Genomic DNA, 24800 nt, shown 5'->3' with positions numbered 1-24800 from the left:
CAACGCGCACGAGCCTCCTTCCAAAGTGCCACAGGTGAAGCGCGGCGGCGTCAAAGGCAGTTGTCGCTCGTCTGGCTTTATCTCCATCTCTCATCTTTTCCTCGCTTACTCTTTCTCGCCTCTGTCACTTCACACATTTCTTCTTCACATTTTCTGCCCTGTTCCATTGTGCGTCTCCCTATTCTCCTTTTTTCTTTTCTTTTTTCGCCAACCCAATTTCTTACTCACCTTTGTCTCTTTCTGCTCCAGTTACCCGCCAGGAAAATCGCCTCCAAAAAGAACACCTATTTTTTTTTTTTTTTTTTTTTTTTTTTTTTATGTATTGGTTTGTATTCATATCCCATTTCTGGAGAATTGATTTTTTTTTTTTTTTTTTTTTTTTTTTTTGGGGGGGGGGGGGGTAAAAATGCTGCTTCAAAAGGATCCATATCACATGCTTTTCTCTGTCCACTAACTTCCCAAAATTCGTCCGTGAGCGTCGCCAACTCCTGTCATTTCTCATGAATTAGTCTTACCTGTCACACACTTTCTTCCTTTGTTTCTTGCGGTTACTCATTCCATTCTCCACATGCCCTCTCCTCCCTTTCCATCTCTCTCTGGTCCTCGCATTTCATTTTTCTTCCTACACATGCCACACAGCAGTCCCTTAAGAAATGTCATTTCTGCCTTCTCTTTTTGTTCTGTAATTTCTCCGTGTCCCTCCTTTTCACTTGGGAATTCGTTTATCGTCCTCTGTTCTTCTGTCCCCGGCCCTCTGATCTCTCTCTCTCTCTCTGGTTCTCCCGCTCTCTGTCTTTGTCCCCGGCGCTCCTCCGCTGCATTTCTCTTTTCTATTTTCTCACACTTTCACATCTGTTCCTCTCAGCCTCCTTTCTCGCCTGTCAATTTGGGGCCTTTTCCGAAATGCCACGATAGCATGAATAATATTAGATCATGTGCTGCGGGCCACATTATAATCATTTCACAAAAGAAATATTGAAAGTGTTGGCATAAATATGTGAAAATCTTTGTTTCTCTGACTATTTTTTTCCTGCGTGTCCTTTTGAGTAATTGTGCGAATCCCTGCTCGCTTTAATTCAGACGACAGATATTATGGCAGTTTTCTCTTCTCCCATTTGCCTTAAGCGTCCTTATTTAACATATCCATTGTTGGGAAGTGTTACATTTGTCTTTTCCAGCTTTGTTACTGCATTTCTCAGATTTAGTTAGTTGTCCCAAAACAGCCAACCCCAATAAATTAACTTCACACAAATACAAGTAGCAGAATTGACTCTTCTGTGGTGAATCTCAGCGAAAGGTCTTCATTTGAGAACAGTTCTCAAGCACACAGTCACGTGTGTTCCATCAAAATGCAAACATTATGTTCTGCAATATCTACAACAATATTATCGGAGTGCTCATTGGTGCAAAATTCTGTTCCTGGCTGCGCCTGCCCACCCCACTCCTCCGTTATTTTTAATTGCAATTTCTGTAATAAAATGGGACAACTTGTGCAATGATCAATGTTTCCTGAGTGAGCTGACAGGTTGGCTTTTATTTGCTGTAGCTGGCTCGTTTCGATGAACGCTAAGTCAACACGCGCCCTCAAGGAGAGAGGGACTTCTCTCCCCCTTGGTCGCATGCAGAATATTCTATTCATCACGCCACATGTCTGGAGAAGAGATGCTCATATGTGCCATGTTCCGCCACTTGAGATGATTGCATCGTCGTACATGTGGATGGAGGAGAAAGAGTGCTAAGAATGGAATTGAGAAGTACAAAAATTCAGTCACGTGAGGGGAAAATCCCGTTTTTTTAAACAATCCCTCTCTTCAAATTGTCAAATTAACTTCTTTTTTTTCCTGCAGCAGTGAGAGGGGATAATTAATAGGTCCTATTTGGGTTCTTTTGGGTTTTTTCTGGCTGCCTTCAAAGTGATAATTCTCGTCGGCTGTTGCCTCTGGGGACCGCTCCATCTTATTAACTTGTCTTTCCAGACAGCAGGGATAGAGAAGAACTGCTAAGTCCTCCTCTGACTTCTCTTGCCCTGTACAAGCACTGCTCACTGCCCATGCTTGTGAAAATGCCCGAGAAGATGAGAACAAGACGTCAAATCACGATGATCATGACCAACATTTTCACGATTATCGGTATCGTTGTGATATTCGGAACGAAAATGTAGAATGAAAGCATTCAAATGTGGTGACCCGCAATAGAGATCGATCGAGCCGTTGTTTGCTGTTGTTGTTCTTGTGGAGAGTAAATTGTGGACTCAAAGAAACCGGTTTTATTTTGAGTACAAAAAGTATGAAAAATAAGATGACAGTGATATGTTGAATCGTGGTTGGACTTGATTTAAACAGTACAATTAATTAGAGCCTTTGTAATTACTATTCATTCATTCATTCTCTTCCGCAGTAGCTTTAACAGGGAAGCCCAGACTTCCCTCTCCCCAGCCACTTCATCCAGCTCTTCCCAGTCCAGCCGAAAGACGTAGTCTCTCCAGCGTGTCCTGGGTCGTCCCCAGCTCGTGACCATAGGTGATGGTAGGAACGTAGATCGACCGGTAAATCGAGAGCTTCGTCTTTCGGCTTAGCTCCTTCTTCACCACAACGGACCGACGCAAAGTCCGCATCACTGCAGACGCTGCACCGATCCGCCTGTCGCTCTCCTGTTCCATTCTTCCCTCACTTGTGAACAAGACCCCAAGATATTTGAACTCCTCCACTTGGGGCAGGATCTCTTCCCCGACCCGGAGAGGGCACGCCACCCTTTTCCATGGTCTCAGATTTGGAGGTGCCCATTTTCATCCCAGCCGCTTCACACTCTGCTGCGAACCGCTCCAGTGAGAGTTGGAGTTCACGGCTTGATGAAGCCAACAGAACCACATCATCTGCAAAAAGCAGAGATGCAATACTGAGGCCATCAAACCGGACCCCCTCTACGCCTCGGCTGCGCCTTGAAATTCTTACTTACTTACTGCCGGCAATGCGGACCAAATTCTGACTCCGGTCGTACAGTGACCGAACAGCCCGTATCAGGGGGTTCGGTACCCCATACTCCCGAAGCTCCCCCCCACAAGACTCCCCGAGAGACACGGTCGAACGCCTTCTCCAAGTCCACAAAACACATGTAGACTGGTTGGGCGAACTCCCATGCGCCCTGGAGAACCCTGCCGAGGGTGTAGAGCTGGTCCACTCCTCCACGGCCAGGACGAAAACTACACTGCTCCTCCTGAATCTGAGATTCGACTTCCCGATGGACCCTCCTCTCCAGCACCCCTGAATAGACCTTACCAGGGAGGCTGAGGAGTGTGATCCCCCTGTAGTTGGAACACACCCTCCGGTCCCCCTTCTTAATTGTAATGATTAATTTATTGTTATTCAATAAGATAACACATTTGACGCTTTTCACTTAAAATATATTTGATCGAGGACTAGACATGGCTAGATTGCTAGCTGGGTAGATTGGTAGATTGGTATGATTTAATTAAGGGGTTGAACCGACTAGTCGACACGTCGACTTCACCACTCCACACTGACGGAGTTTGAGGTGGATTAATTGCCAATCACACGTTTTGGCAACATGCCGAAATCCACAGGGGTCCGCGCAGCTAGTAAGCAGCAGTGCCTCCAGCGTGGGGCAATATTCGACTAAAAATGAGACCGCTAGCATGGTCATATGCAAGTCTATGCATTGCATGTTAGCAAACTCACCAAAAGCCCTCGTGTAACAGTGTAAAGACGGACAATATATTGCGATTGCCGATCAATAACCTCTCTATTGTAAAAATACACCATGAAAGGTAATTTGAGCAAATTTATTATTCAAGAAGTGTATATCGAACTGGTAGCCCTCTGCGTTAATCAGCAGCCAAGAAGTAGCTCTCCGTTTGAAAAAGGTCGGTGACCTCTGATATACACTTATACGACTAAGTAACGCACCGTGAGCGACGCTGACTCACCGCATTACTCGACTTGAACATCAGAGGCTTTTTTTCATGTCAGGGAAAAAGTTAACTTCATTAGCCAAACACCGCAAGCATTTGGTCATAAAAATGCTACATTCGCAACCAGTAGTTTCAAAGTGGTTCACGCTAGTGTAGATATTTTCATGAAGTGTAACAGTAAAAATATCAAATCAGGTAGCCATGCAACTGTGCTACATATGGTGTGATGAAAGCAGGCTCACACATCGAGATGCTGGCATTGATTTCTTAAAGTGAAACCTAAAGTAGGATCAGAAGGCAAAAAATAACTCCTGGCTAAACACAGCAGGTAAACAACTGAGTTGTTCATCTTCCATCCAGTTCATCTTTTCCCTTGAAATCAATGGATGAATTGATGGTGTCTCTCAGTTAGCCTGAGTAGGCCTTAAGCCTTGCTGTACTTTTTCGGACACGCCTTCTTTTAGGCATGCCGCTTGTCCTTGGGGGGCAAAAAAGTAATGACACGTACTGTATGTATTCATCATGGATATATATAGGCTGTCAAACTAAATCATTTGTGAACCAGCATTACATATTAGACCGTCTTTTCAGCAAGCAATAAAATGCTTTAGTAATTGTCGAACACATGTCTTTGTTTTCGAAACAAACCGCACACTTTTGCAGCCGGCTTCCAACGGAGCAGAAGGACTCGATTTGTCCTCGGCGCCTCCGGAGCTTATCTGACCATTGGACAAAACATGGCGCTCGCTCTCCATCACTCTCGTCTGCCGTAAGAAGATGCCTTCACGCTGCACTGTAGCATTTTGTAAGCTGTTGTCACGGCTGGGGGGCTCGAATGTACAGGGAATAGGATTGGCACAGACAAGCAACATGACACATGAGTAGAGAATCATTCGAGACACCTGAACAAAACCACCAAAAAAAAGCTTTATGCCCATGCTCCAAAGCGAAAATGTGGATGGAATAAAGGTTTTATCTTTACCCTGTGGGTAAGAAGTTAAAAGGATATCATTTCAGGGTTACTTTTACCACATTAAAACGTATATATATATATATATATATATATATATATATATATATGAAATAAAAATGAAAGGCGTTACTCCGACACATACAGCCTTTATTTGAAGATTTGCTGTACAAACCCCTTTGAGATGTTTGGTGATATGTTACAGTGCCAAATGCAAACTCGCCTGGCACACGGGTCAATGTAATCAACTCTAATCAACAGGAGAGAGAGAGAGAGAGGCTGACCAACTTTTTTTTCGAAGTAGGACTGTCATGGCATGCTATTTTCAGACATAAAAAAAAAATAGTCATAAAAGTAGTTGTGTGTGCAAGCAACGTCGGTTTACTCTTGGCGAAGCTCAGTTTTTATTTGCTGAGAAAAGATGCTTCAAATTAGTCATCCTAAATTAGCCTGTACATATTCATTATGCCAATCTCTGCAGTCTCTTTATCGTTTAACTGCGCTATCATAAACATAATCATGTCTTGAAGTCTCTCGTGGTGATAAAGCCTCTCCCGTCTCTCATAGTTTATACAAATATGCAACGTTATCAACCTTTATGTATGAAGAAATGATTAGTTGTGAATGTGAACCACGATAACCATTTATTCTAATCAGCTCACGTTAGCCTCCACTCCGTCTTTTTTTTTTTTTTATTTTTTTTTTATTTTTTTTTTTTAAACCACTTCTTATTCTGCTTGTGTTCAGCTGCCATGTTATTGTCCTCTGTCTTTCATGCATCAATAGAGGGATTATTATACATTCTTATTTGTAATTGGAGGGCAGGTTAGACAAGAGGATAATTAAAATAGTGTGTGTCGCTACTCCCGTCTATTTTCTGTCTGTGTCTCTCGGCGGCGTGTTTGTGCCCTGCTTTGTCCTCTAAGTTAATGCCAATAATGTGGCACTTAGTGCGGACGCTAACAAACAAATGCGCACACTTACACAGAGTTGCGGCTACTGGTAAACCACAACAGCATACGAAAACACCAAACATAAGTAAATATTTAGATTGAAGCGCTGATTTATTGACGAATGTTTATGGTCACATTGTTGCGATATGTTAACTGAAATATTTGATGAATGTTTTGTAGTAGTAAGTAGAAGAATGGCCTCCAGCAAGTGCAGAATTGGAGTGAATGTGGTCGTCTTGGAGCCCACAAAGCAAGTATTGTTTTTGTCTTTGGGTCTTGACACCAGAGCTCATTACAGCGGCTGGTAAAATATTAGAGTTCAGCTGACACTGTCTCCGTGAATTGTGGAGAACAGTTGTGACAGCAGGGTGAAGGCGGGCTTGATTATGATGGATGATGACAACAGGCCTATCTCACGTTTTTTGTTTGTGTATTTTTGCCCGTGCCAAAGTGTACATTCAGTGCAGTGGTTGAGGCTTGGTGGCGCTGCGGCGTAAATAAAGATTTCTGACGGGTGTGTTCAAATGTTGTTTAAAGTGATTTTGCAATATTTCAAACCTGCAAAAACTATTCATTACCCAGCCGTTGCTAGCGTGGCAACTCCAAAAGCTCTTATGAAATGGGTTGCTGGGGTCTGATTTAATGTTTGAACAGAAAAAAAGCAAACCATTTCATTTTTTGCAGTCTGCCAACAATGTTGTTGAAATGCAGGAAAATCAGCTCGAAATATACTCGTTACTTCTACTTTGTTTTCTTTCATGTACATGAAAAGTTAATTATGCGAGTGAAATCTTAATTAGGTTGATTGAAGAAAACGTATTTGCAGTCTTTCAAAGCCTCTCCATTCCAGATCACAAAATACGATTGAAAGGAAACTTTGGCCAAGAAATATCAATGTATCGAAAAGTTGTCACCCAGAACTTACCAGCTTTACAGCTTTGCAAGTGTACTGATATCGCTGTGAAATTTCTGGAGGTTAAATGCCTAATAGAGGTTGTTTTCACTGTGTGCCAATTCTGTGGTCACATCGCTGAGAAAGAAAGCGGCGCCCTTCACTGTAGATTGAAAGTTGTTGGAATTAATAGATTGCTAATGTGCCATATTGATGTTGGCCCACATCAAATCTGAGCACTCACAGAAGTAGTGAAGTGTCTAAGGGTATGTTTACACAGCATTTAGTAAACCAGATTGATTTCCCTTTGGGTTTTTGAAAGGTTTCGGGTACATGCGGCACTGTTACAAGACCCTCCGTAACAATGAAAACGCTTTCATGTACGTGCCAAGCCAGCAATTGGCAATGTAAGGAAACGCCGTGTGCATTCAAACGACTGCTTGTCCTTCCAAAACACTGCTTTGCATGCAAGTCATTGGCATATGTTTGGCTTTTGAAGTTGACATGTGCAAGTCAGGCAAAATATCACCGTCAAGTGAACTAATGCGCAGTTTGTATCCAGTTTCAGTTCAAACAGAACTCGGGTCACGGAGTGATAAGCAAATCAACAGCATGTGACGGACAAGCATCAGACACAGTTGAAAACAATTTCAGACCTTTTTTTTTTTTTTTTTTTTGCGTCTTGGTGACCATGTGTTGATCCATTTTCACATCACAGACAGACTCGCAAAATGACTCAGTTGCGATTCCTCCAGAGTTTTCTCTCTTTGTTGCGCCGAGGAGCAGATGGAACGAGGAGAACACTTCATCCGCAGGTTTTTGTCTTGTTTGGCTTCCTCATCCCGATGTGCTCATTGGAAGATCTGGGTTCTCGCACGTGATCCTCCCCTCCTGTCTTGCCTCCAAACACTGACTCATTCAGTCATTCCCAGTCTTTCATTCACTCTCCTCCTCCTGATTTGGCCACCAGGGAGGTACATGGCAACGGAGCGAGCATCATTGATGGAGCATCTGTTTCGACATGGTGCAGGGTCTGTGACATGTGGGCGAGCATCTGGGGGCTTGAGCGTGGGGCACATTACATCGTATTGCGTGTCTCGACATGCTTTGCTCGACTGTACGTACTGTATAGGCCCATTTCACTGGCACACCCGCCTGTGGTCCCACCAAGATTACCGTCGTTCTACTCCAGCTGGTTCTATAGAAGCATGTCATTAATAATGGATAATATCTTGAATATATGCCTCCTGTGCAGCAATAGGCGCACATGTCCATTTTAGACACTCACTCAAACGGGAAGAGAACATTTTGGCATCATGAATGCATTGGGGGAAGCCAAACGAGAGAGAGCGAGAGAGGCCCAATCCAAATAATCTCCACACATCTTTTGTAGACGGCCACAACTTGTCAAAGCTCATCAAGACACTCTGCCAAGACACGTTCACCCTTGGCAGCAGACAAAATTAGACTTTTTATTACCCAAAGTGCTCTATTTTCACAGAGTTGTGATGAAGCGGCAATATGTTTATCAGTAATGCACTTTCTTTATGGTTTTTATCGGAATGCATTTGCTCGCATGCAGCTCTCGTAGAATATCCTCGAGGTAACTGCAGGCAATACGCTGAAATAACTGTTTGACTCTTAGAATGTCTTTATTCTATTGACCAGCCAAATTGTTACACACAGCCAAAAGGGAAACATTTCTTTAATTTTTTATTTTTTTTTGGTGGGGGGGGTGGGGGGCTGCAAATGTTGCCAAATGAATGAGACTGTTGATAGAAAGCGGTAATAAAATCTAAATATCCCCCGTGGGTGTTTTCCCTCAGTAAACATTTATTGCTGAATGGCTAAATGAAACATCATAACTGGTATCCCCTCCCCCCCAAAACACACACTTCCCCTTTCAAGACAAGAGAACAGACAGTGTTTGTTAATTTTCCGTCATGAAAATACTTTGTGGCAGATTTCTGGGTTTTGTCCCATCTGGAAGAGCGTCCTGAATTTTGAATATATCTTCACAGTTGGAGTATGTAAACGGATCAATGCACACCTGATCTCTGCTCGGAGTGGCAGAGATCAGGTGTGCACAATCATTTTATCCAAGTGAAAAGCTTTTGGTCTTTTTAAGCAGACGTACTTTTCTGAAAAGGTGCAGGTGCAAGTCTCGTAATTACATGCAGCTTAGCTTTCTCTTTTTTTTTTTTACTTTTACACAGATGTTTTACAGCAGCAAAGTGTCCTATTTGTAAGTGACATGTACGTGCAAAAAGCTACATGATAGGGGGAAAAAAAAATCCCTTCTAAAATATTCCATACAGTATTATCATATTAAAGAATATCCATAATGCATTCTATTTTGACTCACACAAAATATGAATAGCAGTGCCCACCTGTTGTTTTTATGTATACAGTATGTTTGCGTAAAGTATGGTCAGTATTATGTACGTTGAGAATGTTTCAACAAAACGATTTGATTCTAAATTATAAGGGCATTTTAAAGGAAGCTTCGTAAATGACATCTCTGTGAAAGCAATAATCCCTTCCTCCAATTTCAGAGATCAGATCAAATGTTTTACTCATTTTGCAAACTGAAGTATCGTTACCTATAAACCAAATTCTAAGATGACCGAAATAGAGCTGAATCTGGTGGGATACAATTATCATAAAAAGGTATGACAATATCTGTAAATAAACATATGTGCACCAATGCAAGACAAAAACATCCTCCACCATCTGCTACTGTTGAGGATCCTGTTAAAAGCCATTAAAAGAATAATTATTCTGCATTGTACATAATCAGCTGATGGTGCATAAGCTGAAACTGCACCGACTACCAATGAAATAATTGGTATTTGATACGAAGTATATCTTTTTACTAATATGCGATTATTAGTTACCATGGCTGCTGAAGACAAACATAATTACAATGAAGAGTATAATATCCATCCATCCATCCATCCATCTATTTTCCGTACCGCTTATCCTCACTTGCGTCGCAGGCCTATGCCGGCCGACTCTGGGCGAGAGGCGGGGTACACCCTGAACCGGTCGCCAGCCACATAGAAACAAACAGACATTCGCTCTCGCGCTCACATTCACAGCAACGTAACCTAGCACGCATGTTTTTGGGGTGTGAGAGGAAACCGGAGTACCCGGAGAAAACCCACCCAGGCACGGGGAGAACATGCAAACTCCACACAGGCAAAGTCGGATTTGAACCCGGGTCCTGCAGATGTGCTAACCAGTCGGCCGCCTTATTTATATATTCATCAATTTCATATACTGGATCTCTTTAGATTGTGCATGTGGTCATAAAGTTGTGGCAGGTTGTTGTATATTACAAAACAAACATCAGCGCTTTCTTTCTTCACAGGTCTACAGGTGACAAGGCAAATAGTTTCAGATTTATGGATGGCCAATGGCCCTGAATCCCAGTGAGTGAGCAGAACATACGGAAGCGAAAACAACAACTGCACCCAGCAGACGATCATTAAAGCAGTTTGACCTCGAGGTTGAGCAAAAAGTTGATCAAACGATCATGATTCATAGTATGTGCTTCTGTAATTGAATTTTTTTTTGAATTCATCTGGGTGTTATGAATCGATATTTGGTTGTTGTTGTTGTTCTCGTGATAAATGGGTTTACAATTAATGTAACTACATTTTATCTGAAGATGATTTTTGTCAACATTTGTTAAATGATCTAAAAATGGATTGCATTCGTTACTTTTTGGGGGCGAATTTACACATAAATTCTGTGAGTGGCAAAAAACGAATCATCTACTCTTTCGTTACATATCTGAAGCTAAAATCCCCAAATTCAAATTGCTCTATTTTCTCAGTGCATATTATTCTTGCGACTATCGAGATGCTTTGGCTGGATTTACACTTCAGGTCCTAGGGCCCAGTTCCAATTTCAATGCCTATATCGGATTTTTGGTCTGTCTATAATTACATTTACGTTTCTTTCTTTGAGAGTGACTTTACAATTAGTGTTAAAATTACACTGCATGGTTCAAGTGACACAATTCCTTTTTTTTTTTTTGCTCTCAAGTGACAAAATTCGTATATGCATGGCAGCTTAAATAGAAGGGGAAACAACGCACAGATATCTTCATATCGGAATGCCTTCTGTTGCCCCTTTGTCACATACTCTGCAATAACAGCCTTGCATATTAAACATATTTTTGCGCCCGGAACATTGTTTCACGAGTGACGGCACGTCCACTACTTTCGAACGATGGCCTTCTTAGAGGCGCGCCACCCAGTCTCAAAAGTAAGAAGTACAACGCAGACAAGTGTGGGGCATATAAAAAAAAATAAAAATCAATCAAAATGTAAATATGCTGTGGGCCGGACTTTGCCTGCTGTGGACGCACTTCGTGGTCAATGTGGGGACGAAAGTGTCTTCCGTGCCATTTGTTGTGCCTGACCTTTAAGATGATGAAGCGCAGGGAGAATGACCCTGGCCGGATTGTTCAAAGAGCATCCTCTCGAGAGTGGGGGTCCAGAGGCTGGCAGCGTGCTGGGGGATTGATCCGCCCCTTCCTCAAAGGCCAAATACGGGAAGTTTAGCCAGAGGAGAAAGCCATGCAGCCTTACCTTTTGAAGCTCTCTCCAATACCGCCGTGCTATCCTTGCCTGGGTAAATGCAATATGTCAACCGTCTAGTTAGTGAAGGTGGACAAGCTCCAGGCCGCGCACGCGTTTCCATTTTTTTTTTTCACGTGCTCCCTCTTCTCGAGCTTCTTGCGACTCTTGCTCGAGAGTTTCCTGTGCTGTAGCCCTGTTGCGCAGGATTAAATCTACTCATTTAGAGCTCACATTGCTTCCACAGATGTCAGCTTTGAGATTGAAATGAGCTCCCCCCCCATCCCCCCCCCCCCCCCACCCTCTCTGCAAAGGAGCTGGCTTGAAAAAGGAAACTTCAGAGAGAAACTAAACAGAAACGCAAAGTCCTTTAAGTTTCCTAAATGGGACTTTACATGTGTGTTTTTGTGTGTGCGTGGTTCTAAGGACTTAAGTTTGTATTAGATTTGATAAGTGAAGTAGTAATGCGGTATAGCGTATATTGTGTTGTCTTCAATCAAGTAATCTGTACCAATGCGTAAGACTTATTGTTATAGTGACTTATTGAATGTTTTCATGTACAGCACTGTAGGATCATGATCCTGCTTTACAGTTTCTCAGGTGCTTGTTGAATGAAGTAGACACATCTTTTCATCTTTTAAGCATTTTAATGGCCATCCAAAGAGCTTTCTCATCTCCTCTAATGACTTCCCAAAAGCACTGATGAAAGAATATTAAGTTATGAGGATGCAGTGCTGTGTTGACTCTTAACTCGTTGTTATATTCCGAGTTAAATAAGCAATTAAACGCAGCCAGGATGTTGTGATCGGCTTCTTTCTGTAACTGAAGCTTCGATTTTGTTCTGACAAGGGCGTACGGTTTTGATGAAAAGGAGTGTAGTTCAGCGCGTGGACGAGATTGTGAGGGTCACTGGGGTCAGCGTGACATCATCACGCAGTGCATGATGGGTTGACGATGTCATGATTTGAGCTAGTCCTAAAGCGACGCGGACTCCCTGACACCGTAGTGGTTTTTCTTCGCCATTAAACTGCAACCTTCGCAACGTGCACACACACACACACACACACACACACACGTGGTGTTTTCATCTGGAAGCTCGGTAAAAAAGACATTACCGCTAAATGTAAATGACCACCAAAATGGGATCATTATTTGTGCTTCAGTTCAGATGAACTCTGTGTGTCTTGCTTTTATTATATGAAAGAAAAGAAGAAAAAGGAGAAGCACTTTGGCTAAAGCTAGGCCTACTTGAGATGAATCTGCTTCACTTTGTATCCAGTTTGGAAACTGTTGGAAAGCACTGCCTGCTGTTTTGGTCTTTGCTCGTCATCTTCTGCCCAGGCTTTTGGTATCGACATCCTCTTGTCCATTCAGTCTCCAAAGTAGAAGACTTTTCCAAACTTTTGCCGTAATCTTCCGTTTCCATCGCCGCATACATGTATTGGCCACCTATTATTCCCCGAGTCTGATTTTCCGCATTCATGTGGAGCAAGGAATGATAATTAAATTTAATGAAACAGCGACAGTATCTACTGTATATCAAATGGCCAGAAAACACAAAAGGTGCATATGTGTTTCATTTCATCCGAGTCCCTCATTGCTTCACATCTCAAAAGAAATTCATCAGAGGGAATCAAAAGCTTTTAGAGAAGAAGAAAAAAGGCCCCCAACCTAATGGTGGCACCCTTCCCCTCCATTGGTTGTTACTGTATGTAATAGAAATGGAGACGTCTGTTAGGCCTGGATTATTGCTTGGCAGCTGACCGAAAGGAAGCTGATATTCATAAATGAAGCATCCACTTCTGGTATAAATTGTTATAGTTCATCTCATGATACCAGCTCTTCTAAAGTAAGGGGTCACCAACTACCGGGCTGTGGACCGGCACTGGTCCACAGGCCGTTTGGTACTGGGCTGCACAGAGAGACTGAACAAAAAAAACAAACAAACAAAAAAAATGTGAGGTTTATTGATCATTAGAGTCTGAAAGAAGTTTTATCGTGGAAATCAGGTGCAGTCACCCCTGCCTCTGTCAAAACACTCGTACCAACCACGTGATTAAGGGGGGAAAATGAGCCCACAAGCTCATGGAAATAAATAAATAGTGTTTGGAGAGCTTCTTTGAAAAAGATGAAGGCCAAATAATGAGAGAGAACAACTTCGAAGAAAAAAAAAGAAGGTGTATTTAAAAGCCAATATCAGCAGTCCAGTTTCAGATTTATTGCTGCAAGTGATTTGCACTCAGAAAAACCCGCTCTGCCAAACACGTGGCGACAGGCTCACAAATAATGCAAGGAAACCATCAAAACTGCTTCGGCGAATTAGACAAACAAGCGCAGGGCTCCCACGAATTACAACAAATACATTCAACGTCATGCTGAGTTGTATTTTTATCTTTTTTTTAATTATTATTACTAGTTTCTATGCCGGCCTGTGGCGCACAAAAAGATTGAGGTCAGCTGTTCTAATGCATTTTTATCAACGTGCGCAATTACGTGTGTGTGTGTGTGTGTGTTTTCCGCTGTATTTACTACATCATAGTCAACCAGCAATGTAAATTTATAAGGGCTTAGTCATCATGGGGATACAACCATAATATGTGATCCTATTCAACTTGCAGGGGAAAAAATGGCAGGAAAAGGCAATGAAGTCGCATAGCAATAAAGGGGATAAGCACAAGTAGCGTCATCTTTGGGATCTGACATATAGCTGAAGCCGATCACTTCTGTTGTACAAGTTCATAACGTCGAAGACATAAACTTCTTGTCTGGGAGATGACATAATATTGAAGGCGAGTGATGTTTTTTTTTTTTTTTGCTGTTTATCAGGCAAATATATTATTTGATCTTACAGCCAATTACCATGTGCTGTATACTGTGTATATCTATAATTACACTCATGCTAAACCAGTATAATATATATTTCTATCTGGAAGAAATCTGCTATTTTGACTTCAGTATACTTTCTTTTTTATACGACTTTGTAAAGGTTCTATTGTAGAAGTGCCCCATAAAGACACTGGCCGATTTCTAAGGTAGCTAAGCACTGAAAGTTCTATCCTGACCTTTCTCCTTTCCGAGCAAATTGTCTCCGGTGTGAGCCTGGATGATCTTAAGGAACTTAGGAGGAATGTAAAGCATGTCAGGCCGTTCATGTTTGCGTTAAACGAGGCGATCGTCCTTTCGCAACCTCAGCTCCAAAGTTCCCTTGTGGGAACTTGCGAGAGGCTTCATCTGCTCTGACTTCTTTGCTTCAGTGTGACTTCTTCTAATGTTCTTGTTTATTAAAAGGGAATTTGCCCACATCTCGAAGTGCTCCCTTTAGCCCTTTAAGGACGGTTGCTTTTAGTTTGCTGTGTGGGTGCCAGGGAGCAAAGGGGTACACGGTCACCTTCTCCACGGATAATTGCTTCCGTTCAGTTGATGCTCGCAATCCTCTGATCACACGGCAGACAGAAATAAACTCTTAGACATATTTTGTTTGGCACTAATGAGGCCCTTTCTTAGGTAGGGAAATGTTTTTTAAAGTATATAGAGGTCGGCGGCGAGACACTTATTTCCCAGATGCACTCGCCGTGTTGCTATTTCGATGCACATTACTGCTGACCACTGCCGCTCGGAATACATTAGCAGCCTAAATGGGTGTTCAACAACAATGTAGTTGCTGTCACCTCAACAATTAGGCAAACTTAACGCAAATATAAATATCAGGAAGGAAAATATAAATAAAGGCAATGCTACAAGTCAGGGTCAGAGTCTTTAAACGTAATACAAATGTTTGTGTGTCTATATCGAGGCGGGGCACCTTTTAAAGTAGGACAGTCGAAATTGATGGCCAACTCTGAAAGTTGACCTACTTACAAGCACAGACAAACTAGTTTCCTCAGCATGCGTGCTGAGCCAAGTCGCTGTGCAAGAAATGCAACGAAAGCACACATATGGGATTTTAATAGAAAAATACATTTCTTATCACTTTAGCCAGTGGGTGACAACATGCTAATTATTTAATTTAGGTTAAGTTTGTTGAAAACTGGGACGATGGAAATCACTTAAGCTATACAAGCTATATTTTTCTGTAATACATTGGAACCTCAGTTTACGGACAACCAGGTTGACAAACAGTTTGGTTTGCAAATAAAATTTTGGAAGAGAAATTACTTCAGTTCACGAACTGTTCTGCCAAAGAAAGCTCAATTGTGCTTTTTCTTGTACCGCGCAAACACTAATCGCTCCATGTGTCACAATTTACAGGTCGTTTTTTTGCTCTAAATTAGCCCTCAGTATTGCACCAACGTAAGTGAAAAATGCTAGCGATGGTTATGAGGAAGCCTAAATGTATTACTTTTGAAAAACGGTGACCAAATAATAGCCAAACATTAGAATGGTGTTCGTGTTTATGATCTCGCCGTGCAGTTTGGTTTGGTGAAATCTAATCGAAAAAAATAATAATAAATCAAATCAAATGTGTAGAGCACTTTCTTTAAGACCCAAAGGTAGCATAGGTACCTATAAACAAACAGACAAGTAGCGGGGGCTGCAAGCAGTCCCTTTGCGGAACGAGGAGCCAATAGCTAGCGGTGGCTAGCTCGCAGACTACGGCCATGGTACTAGAGCTAATTGTGTTCGTCAGGCTTTGTGGTCTAATGTTTCCCCTCTTTCACTCGCATGACTACACAGCCTCTTTTGTGTGGATGGATACCGCTAGCCCAAAATGGCCGCCACATCCAACAATGCAACACTGTTCCAAAAACATACATTACTCCTGCGGCGATCCCCGGTGGGACGAGCCCGGAGTTGCGCCGACATGCGGAAAGGCTAAGGCTACAGTGATGTCATAGCGAACACATCATGTTAATTCTTAAAAAATGTGTTTTCACTTATTTCTGTATTGGACTGTATTTATTTATAGCCACACACTTATAATAATAAGGTTAATATAACTTTGTTCTGGGTCTGGAAAGGATTAATTGCATTTCTATTCATTTCAATGGGAAACGTCACCTCATGAACGCTGTCATGGAATAAAGTTAGGGAACTGAGGTTCCACTGTAGGTGTAGTTTCAGTTTGTACTAATCCTGAATAATTCTAAAAGATACTTGGATGACCAAAGTCTTAGTGCAGAAGTAAACGTGTGTTGGTTTAGGAGAACAATTCTTCCCTGAATTCCCTGAAATGTGCTCCGTGCGCTGTGCTCGTAAAATGCTGTTTTACGTCAAGTCTTCCAACACCAGGTGCTTTCACCGGCCACCTACACATAATTATCACCTTTATGTCTCGTCAAATTGAGCGTTGACATTGTTCACACTGTGCAGTCCATAATTAGAATAATATATACAATATTTTCTCTGTGTGCATTTCGTCTTGCTGGACTCTGGCTCTTATTGACTATTTGATTGTAATGTTTGATTCTTCAATGTAATATTTAGCCAGGAAATGTATTATCACCTGATCAATATATAAACTGAGTTTAGTTCCCCGTTCATGTTGAAGCCATGAGCACTTTAAAACCCAAGAAGAAGTGTACATTTACATGACCAACATAAGCTAAGTCTTTATCATCCACGTTTTTGGTTTTTGGTTTTTGGACAACAACTCCAAAACCCTTTGCACTTGATGGTGATGTTGTGACAAATTGAAATCATATATACATAAATCCATTTTCTATACCGCCTGTCCTTATTTTGCTGACTTCGGGCAAACAGGTGGGGTACCCCCTGGACTAGTTGCCAACCAATCGCTAGTCATTAAACTATAGATTTGTTCGTAAAAAAAAATAGATTTATATATTGTTAGTAGTGGCAGCAGTGGTCGTATTCCACGCCTCCGGATGTATTTTCTCTTATTTTGTCCTATGCTCTTGGAGAGTTCATGGCATTAACCGCATTAAACAGGGGATTAATTCTTGGGGCTCCAGATCTGTAGTAATTGCACACCGTAATAGTGATCAAAGGAATCAAAGTGCGCCGTGGATGTCGGCTTCCCCGCAGTACTGAAGGGTGGGGCGTGAGAGGCCAGGGCATGCACACCAACAGTTCAATGCAGAAGCGTGCTCTCGTCTGCCTGCTGATTGGACAGGTGAGGGTTTGATCATGCAGAATTATTCCGGAGTTTCCAGGTTGGCGAAGGAGAGGAGGATCAGTTGTAAGCGCAGCTGGTTTGCAAATATATTTATCGGTAGCTCTTAATTCAAGACTTTAGAATTTTACAGGGCGAGGGCCTCAACGCATTTGTGCAGACTTGCAATCTGTGTCCGCAGATAGTCTCAAGGTTGTCTGTGTTTATTTTCAAATGTCTTTTCTTTGAGGTTTAACACTTCAAAGCTGGAAATTGAGATATACAAACGTGAACTGCAGCAATAATTACCCGATTATTCAAGGTCCATCAGGTTGACAGCAATTCATTTAGTCTGCTTTGTATGTATACTGGAATACCGTATAGGAGTCATTTGTGTGTCAAAGTATTGGCATTGGTGATTTTATGTTTTCTTTTTTGCTATGGATACATAAATCATGGAGGTAATCAGGTTTGGGTGTGGTCGCTGAAAATGAACTCAGCTTTCCAAACAAAGTGTGATTAGCCACAGTTAATTCATGATACAACAAGGCAGTCAATTACTTTTTCACACTGTCCAAGGTAGCTTTGAATATTTGATTCAGCAATTTAAAAACTGCATTTTGATGTTTTCTTCGGTTATCTTTGTCCGATATTTACATTTGTTTCATGATGTTAAATAAGAATTCAAGAAAGGGGCAAATACATTTTCACAGCACATTATATTATATATATATATATATAGGTGTTTGTTTGTTTGTTTAGATGGTTTTTGTTTTGTTTGTGGCAGTTGCTGATCTTTGTTCTTTTCTTTTCATTAAAATCTAAAGATACTGCTCTTACTGATATAATCATTTGTATCACTGTATATAGGAATGATGATGTAATAAATGATATTTTTTATGCTCGTATTACGATGGTACCAAATTCATGTTCTATAATGTACTGGTAATACTTATATAGAATTATAAGGACGGTATTTTATTTTTGTTCTTTCTATGTCACTTTCGCACATCTTAGAAATAAAGACTCCAATCCAATAATCAGTGTTATTTTAAAGAGGGACACGACAGATTTCAGCTTGACAGCAAGCAATTTTCACTTGAGTTTGCAGCTCATATCTTCAAACCATAACCTGTTATCCTATTTTAGCCTCCTGACAATCCCTTTTACACATGTGCCTGACTTAACACGGAGATTATGCATCGCTGAGCTACTTCGGGTGAAATAAACACGCCCCGAATGCGCTAGATTTGAGATGCTCTCAGTAGGGGCCCCGACTATGATGAAGCCGGTAAAAGGCTGCGAAAGTCTCATCCCCGCCAATCCCGCGGAGCGAGGCCGAGCGCGGCTCCGGCTAATAAGTGTGAGCGAGGGCAGTCGGATCCTCAGCCCGCCGGCAGCCCCGCAACACCTATTATTACCCATCCTATCAGACAAGCATGTGTTTCCATTTGCGGGCTACTGTTTTTAAGCTGTAGGGAGGCGGTTCATTGTGAGCGTGATGACACCTCTCTCCTCGCGTCTGTCAGGGCTGACACCTCTTTAATAGTCTTGTGGAGGTCATCGTGGTGCCACGTGTGGTTGGGGGCGAGGGGGGGGGTGACACAACTCGTGAAGACAATTGGCGCTATTCTGTGCCTGTTATTGTCCGTATCGTGTGAAAAAATGAGATCGCTGTGCACAGGACTGTACTATAACGGCAGGTCCAGAAGTTTAGTGAATGCTTAGGGGAGCGACTAAAAAGACGTGTGCTGAGCCAAGGACGGAATCAAATTAGATGTTGTGTGTAGGTATGTGTGTGTGTGTCATTGTTGTTTGAAACACATCCAGTCGTGTGTAGAAGGGCCCGGCTGGTGGTGTCTGTGTTGATGTGGCTGTGGCCTGACCCAAGTGGATATAATGGCGCAGTCGAAAATGTCCCGTTAGTTGATGGAGGAGGCGCCCGTAGCTGCGGGAAGGAGTGTGACGACAGGGGCCACGCGCGCTAACCTCTCCCCCTGTCACTTTTCTTGTCTCGCTCCCTCTCCTTTCATTTCCACCTTTTTTTTCTCTCTCTCGCTCTCTTTTTCACGTTGGCCTCAGATACACCCCCTTCCCCCCTCCCCCCTCCCCCTCCCAGACTCTACTCCCTCCTCCCACAACCCTCTGTGACAAATTACTCCTGGCGGTTGATTTGTTGGTTGTCAAAAGTGCTCCGTGCGCTGGCATGAAGGTGGGGCGAGCGGGAGAAGAATCTTCCTCCTGTTCCTGCCTGTCGTCATCAGCGTTCCCTCATCCTCTCCATCACCCCCTACCCACCCCCAACCCTCCCCCGCCTTACAAATGTGCACTGTGCACTCACCACTGCAGCTCAGCGTACAGGTGCCTCGGTGGAGAATGACGTTCAGTCTCTTAAGATCTCATTAGATTAAATGTTGTCCGTGTTTAATCAGCTCACACATTACTCTTTTGACAAAGCTGTTGTGATATATTTTAACACGTGAGCTCAACAGAGGAGAGGCTTTGTTTATCGCCATGGGAAGAGGAGGATGAGCAAAAATGCAAAATACAACGAGGAGACTCTATGACAGAACTGTAAAAGCCAATACAGCTTGTATATATTTATATTTACGTTGAGAAGAAGGGGGCAATGTAAAGATCCTGTGAAATATCCCCAACACCCAAATATGTTAAAAAGTATAGAAATACACAGCAGGGTTTTTCCTGGCCTTATATATATATATATATATATATATATATATATATATATATATATATATATATATATATATACACACGCACACACGTCAAGAGCTCATTTTTGTACTGGCTCTGATTACAGTGTGCGAGCGTACTCGTGTCCAGTAAGTTTCCATTTTCACACTCAGTAGATTTTGCCTCTTATTACCCCATGCAGCATCCCATGGTAATAATTTGATGGCGTTTCCCGTCGAGCGCGCCAGTCAGATCGGTGGCGCGTTGGCTGTGAAAGCTCCAGCAGAGTTGGTTTGATTTCATCGTCTGGCCTTGGCCTCTTTGAAAAGAAACTCATCTCCTTTCACTTGCTCTTGCTGCTTTATCCACTAACTGTTTCCCTTTTGTGCCGTTTCCTCTTTTGCAAAAGTAATAGAACATCGGTTTTCCTTTCAACCCCTGCTGTAGAGAAGCCAGATTGCTTTGTGAATCGCCATCAAAACACAAGAGGAGAGCATCGCATTCCACTTGTGTTCATGTGCCGCAAACCATCATGACTCTCCCCCTGTGTTAAAAGAAGGGTTGTGCTTTTGTACTATAAATACGGCATGAAAAATTCTGGTGTAAATGACAACGGAGGCTGCATTAACATAAGGGCAACGTCTGCTTTTGCAGTCAAATTTCAATAACAGAGAGAAGAAAACCACACACAAAATACATTTAATGAAATTCAGATGCTGAACCCTGGCTTCCTGAATCTCATTAAATGAGCTTTGTGCAGGTTTCCCATCTTCTCTTTGTGGGAGAGGTTCTAGGGTGCCCTTAAGTCCGTGGCTGCGGCTTGCTATAACAATCTACCTCGTTGTGTATTTCCTCTGAAGTTCTTACTAACTTCTTGTCCCCTTTTTCTCCCTCCCTTCCATCTGCTTCTCTCTGCACAGGATTCGGTTTCATAACTTTTGAGAGTGAAGACATCGTTGAGAAAGTCTGTGAAATTCATTTTCATGAAATCAATAATAAAATGGTAAGTCCACTCTTTTTTTTTTTTTTCAATTCCAGGTGGGCTTTGAGGGATTAATATTAGATATATTTTTTTTCGCCCTAAGTATTAATAGCAGCGCGTGTGTGTGTGTGTGTGTGTGTGTGTGTGTGTGTGTGTGTGTGTGTGAGAGAGAGATCGGCTCACACGTGTGCGCACCCCCTGTGGTTCTGTGGGTTTCAGGGATGGGAAAAGTAGCGGTGTGTACTGGCCACAAAGGCGTGAAATTGTGCGACTGAGTTGTGCCTGTCAGGATGAGAGACAGGAGACCGGAGCCCGTCCCTCTTCCGGAATCCCAAACTCACACACACATAGATACACGCTCACACATTCACTGTGACACAACAAGGGGAAGATGTCCGTGGTTGGTGCTAGCAGAGGCTGAGTTCATTAGTCGGGGATTAACGCCTTGCACGGGCTCCTGTGGCGCTTGTTTTATTTACACTCGGAGCTTGGTCATCTCCGAGCACCTCAAAAGCATGCTTGCCTTGTCGTTAAAAGGATGATTTCGAGTAACCCATCCTCCGCATCGTGACTGTGAGTCCACCGCCGGCCCGCAAGCCTCTGGAGAAATATTCGGTATTCCAGCGGAACCGCACAATCCGTCCCAGCGCAATTCTTTCCTTAGTGAGTCGATTGAATTGACCAGTTTCTGCCTCATGTCACCGTCGTAAAATCTTTTTAACTGTACATGTGATTTCAATGTTTAAGCGCTATTAGAAGTCAACCACTCTTTAGTGAAAGTAAAATGAAGAAAACCCTTTCATTCTGACTGAAACGTGGGATGGAAATGCTCCGTAGCCACTATATGGTGTCCTAATTAGTGAGTTGGACATTTTTGTGCTGGTGCTGTGAGTTTTGGTCATCGCTATTATATTGCCCACAACGTATGCAACAATGCATCTTGAAAAGTTGTGCAAAAACCGATGGTCGCCAGAAAAGCAAAACATCCTCCCGTCTGTCGCGTCGATCCGGAAAGTCGAGTTTCCGTTTCCGTGTATTGTTTGATTTTTGACATGTGACAAATAGAATAGTTTCAAAGTTTAATATAAGTAGAGCAGCACGTCACAACACGGATGGACATACAAATGCTTTGTTTGTGTTAATGTTGTAAAATACACTCAGCTGTTCAACTTCCACACCAATCAGGAGGTTTAACAAATTTTGGACCATTCCTCTTTACAAAACTGTTTGGGTTCAACAATATTCCGGTTTAATGATTGACTTACTTTCACTGTAGATTTGCCAACAGAGACGTTCACATTTGCCAGCCGTTTCTGTAAGTCTTTAGCCGACACGCTGGGATTTTGTTTCCCACCTCATTGTGCATTCTGAGCTGTGTTCTTGGATCATCTTTACACAACGGCCACTCCTCAGCAGAGCAACCACAATCCTGAACTTTATCCATTTATTGACGATCTGGACTGATTAAGGCTTTTAGTGATCTTTTTATGACCCTTTCCAGTGTCAAGCAAGTTAACAATTCTTAATTTTAGGTCTTCTGTCAGGCATGGTTCATATTGACGGGCAATGCTTCTTTAGAACAGCAAACTCATAACTGCATTTTTTTGTTTTGTTTGTTTGGCAGCTTCAACCAACACCTCCAACCTCGTCTCATTGATTTATCACTAGGTTGGCCGATTTTTCGTCTCGTGTTCCATTACTGGTTCCTTGATCATCGTCACACTTAATTCATTTTCTTAATTTGTTAGAGACTCATTGAACTGGTCACTCTTAAGTTTGTGTGCGCCATATTTTTCCTGAAACATTTGGTTGAACTCCAAATTGCTCGACTTTTGTGGGTCCTCTGTACTCAAGCAGTTGTATGGATTGTGATTGACTGAAGGGAATTCTTCCTGGCTTCTTCCAACGTGGCACATCTCCAAGTGTCCCACCCCTCTTCCCCCCCCCCCCCCCCCCCCATTCCACCCCTCCCCTCTCTGGCCTTTTCCACAACTTGACAGACTGACTGGCTGTCTGACAGACAAGACCACTGTAGTAGAACCTTGTTCACCAGGGACCGGCCGGGGTCACACATGACCCCGGCATGCGCCCCTCTATGCTTGAGTGCTGCATCCAATTCTGTGCTCAGGCGTATTTCTAAAGCGCTACTGAAATTATTGTATGAAAGATATTCTGTCACATCCTGTGACATTTAGTGGGAGCACACTGTTGACATTTTTATACGTCTACACTCAAGGCTTGACTATAAATGGGAAAGATTGTTTTTTTTTTGTTTGTTTTTTTATGTGCCCTAAGATAACAAGCAAAGGGGTTGCTGTTTGTGCCTTACCTGTGCTTAATGCAATATACAGGTTGAAAAAAATGGATCATCCATTGTTTAAAACAGTGGATTTATTCACTCATGCTATTCTATAGCTTCATTAAAGTCCAAATCGCTGTCTGTTAAAGTAATAATTGTATCATAATAATTACAGTAATTCGACATAAAAGTGTATAATTTGCTATTGCTTTTGCACTTGCTAATAATAATTGACTTTGGAAACGTGAAAAAATGTTGCTCATGCATTCAGATGTTTGAACAATACCCACAATCACACATTTTGCTAGTTCATTACAGGATAAAGCAAATTATTTTTTACAGAACCAATATGTTACAAAAGATAGTCCAGACCTTCTAATTAAAGCTAAACATCAGCTCTGTAAGGGTTGTCATGTTGGCTCATTCTTAGTTATTAAAAACATCTCAGGTTATACCATATACTGTAGATGTGCCTTCTTAAATAAAGAATTCGAATTTTCCCAGAAGTGCTTGAAAAGTTCTGCTCGCAGCAAGCTCACGTGGACCGTGGTCATCAATGACGAGATGCACTTTCGTGCATTGCGACCCGCTGTACTTGACAGGTCGTCAACAAGACATTGTTCCCAAAAAAAAGAGGATAGGAAAGGACGACACATCCCGAATCCTCGTGAGTCTTCTGTGAGTGCCAGTGAGATGAGGATTATTGGGCGAGGGGGCACATGTTCAAGAACGGCCCCAGGCTTTCGGCATTTCTCGAGGCTTTTGCCACCTTTGTAAGAGGTCCTCTTGATAACACCGAAGATAAATGTCCTCGTTTGCAGGAAATAAACTTGGCCCTCACATCTACGAAGTGCTGACACGTGGGAATGTGTGCAAAAAGCAAAGGATGTGGAGAGTGTCGAGAGCATTTTTCAAAGACCCTTCGGTGTTGCCTTGGTTGCAAAGAGTCGCAGAGGAGAGTGGCGGTTATTCGCTTTCTTGAAGCACCAGCACATAAAATAAAAAATGCTTCCTGTCTTCATCTTTATGAAGTACTATACAGAAATAGACCTCATCCATCCTCCCTGTGAGTGTTATCTAAGATGGTCCTTGAATAATTGATGCAGACAGAAATTCACCCGAGTCGTCAGGGCGACGCATGTGTAGGGCAGCCCGCCTTCTCCTCCCTCGTCCTCTCGCGGGCCGTGCAGGTGCAGAAGGTCAACGCCGGCTCGGATATGAACGAGCGACCCTTTAGCGTGGTGGTCAACCACGCCGTATCACCCGCTCGGGTGCGTGACTCTCAGGAGCACTTCCTCTCTGTCACTGTGTGTCCTCATTTATAATTCAAATTAGGGCGCCGCTCAGCAAGACGCTCACAACCTTCTCCGTGCGCTGTGCTGATGTCCACTTAAGGCTTACTTACCTCTGTGGACCAAACCTGCGTCATCCTCTGCTCTTC

The 24800-nt window shown here is 42.6% G+C and overlaps 1 protein-coding gene across 14 annotated transcripts in view; it reads left to right on the top strand.

Moving 5' to 3' along the window:
* The window catches only part of LOC133467751 (RNA-binding protein Musashi homolog 2), a 215191-nt gene that overhangs the window by 130410 nt on the left and 59981 nt on the right, over positions 1-24800 (top strand). For all 14 annotated transcript variants that reach the window (XM_061752975.1, XM_061752973.1, XM_061752971.1 and 11 more), the window contains exon 8: positions 20999-21081. In XM_061752975.1, the coding sequence (XP_061608959.1) occupies positions 20999-21081 (83 nt within the window). The remainder of the gene's footprint in view (positions 1-20998; positions 21082-24800) is intronic.

This window comes from Phyllopteryx taeniolatus, chromosome 17 (assembly GCF_024500385.1).
Source record: "Phyllopteryx taeniolatus isolate TA_2022b chromosome 17, UOR_Ptae_1.2, whole genome shotgun sequence".
Taxonomy (NCBI): Eukaryota; Metazoa; Chordata; class Actinopteri; order Syngnathiformes; family Syngnathidae; genus Phyllopteryx; species Phyllopteryx taeniolatus.
This window is presented reverse-complemented; position numbering and strand designations above follow the sequence as displayed.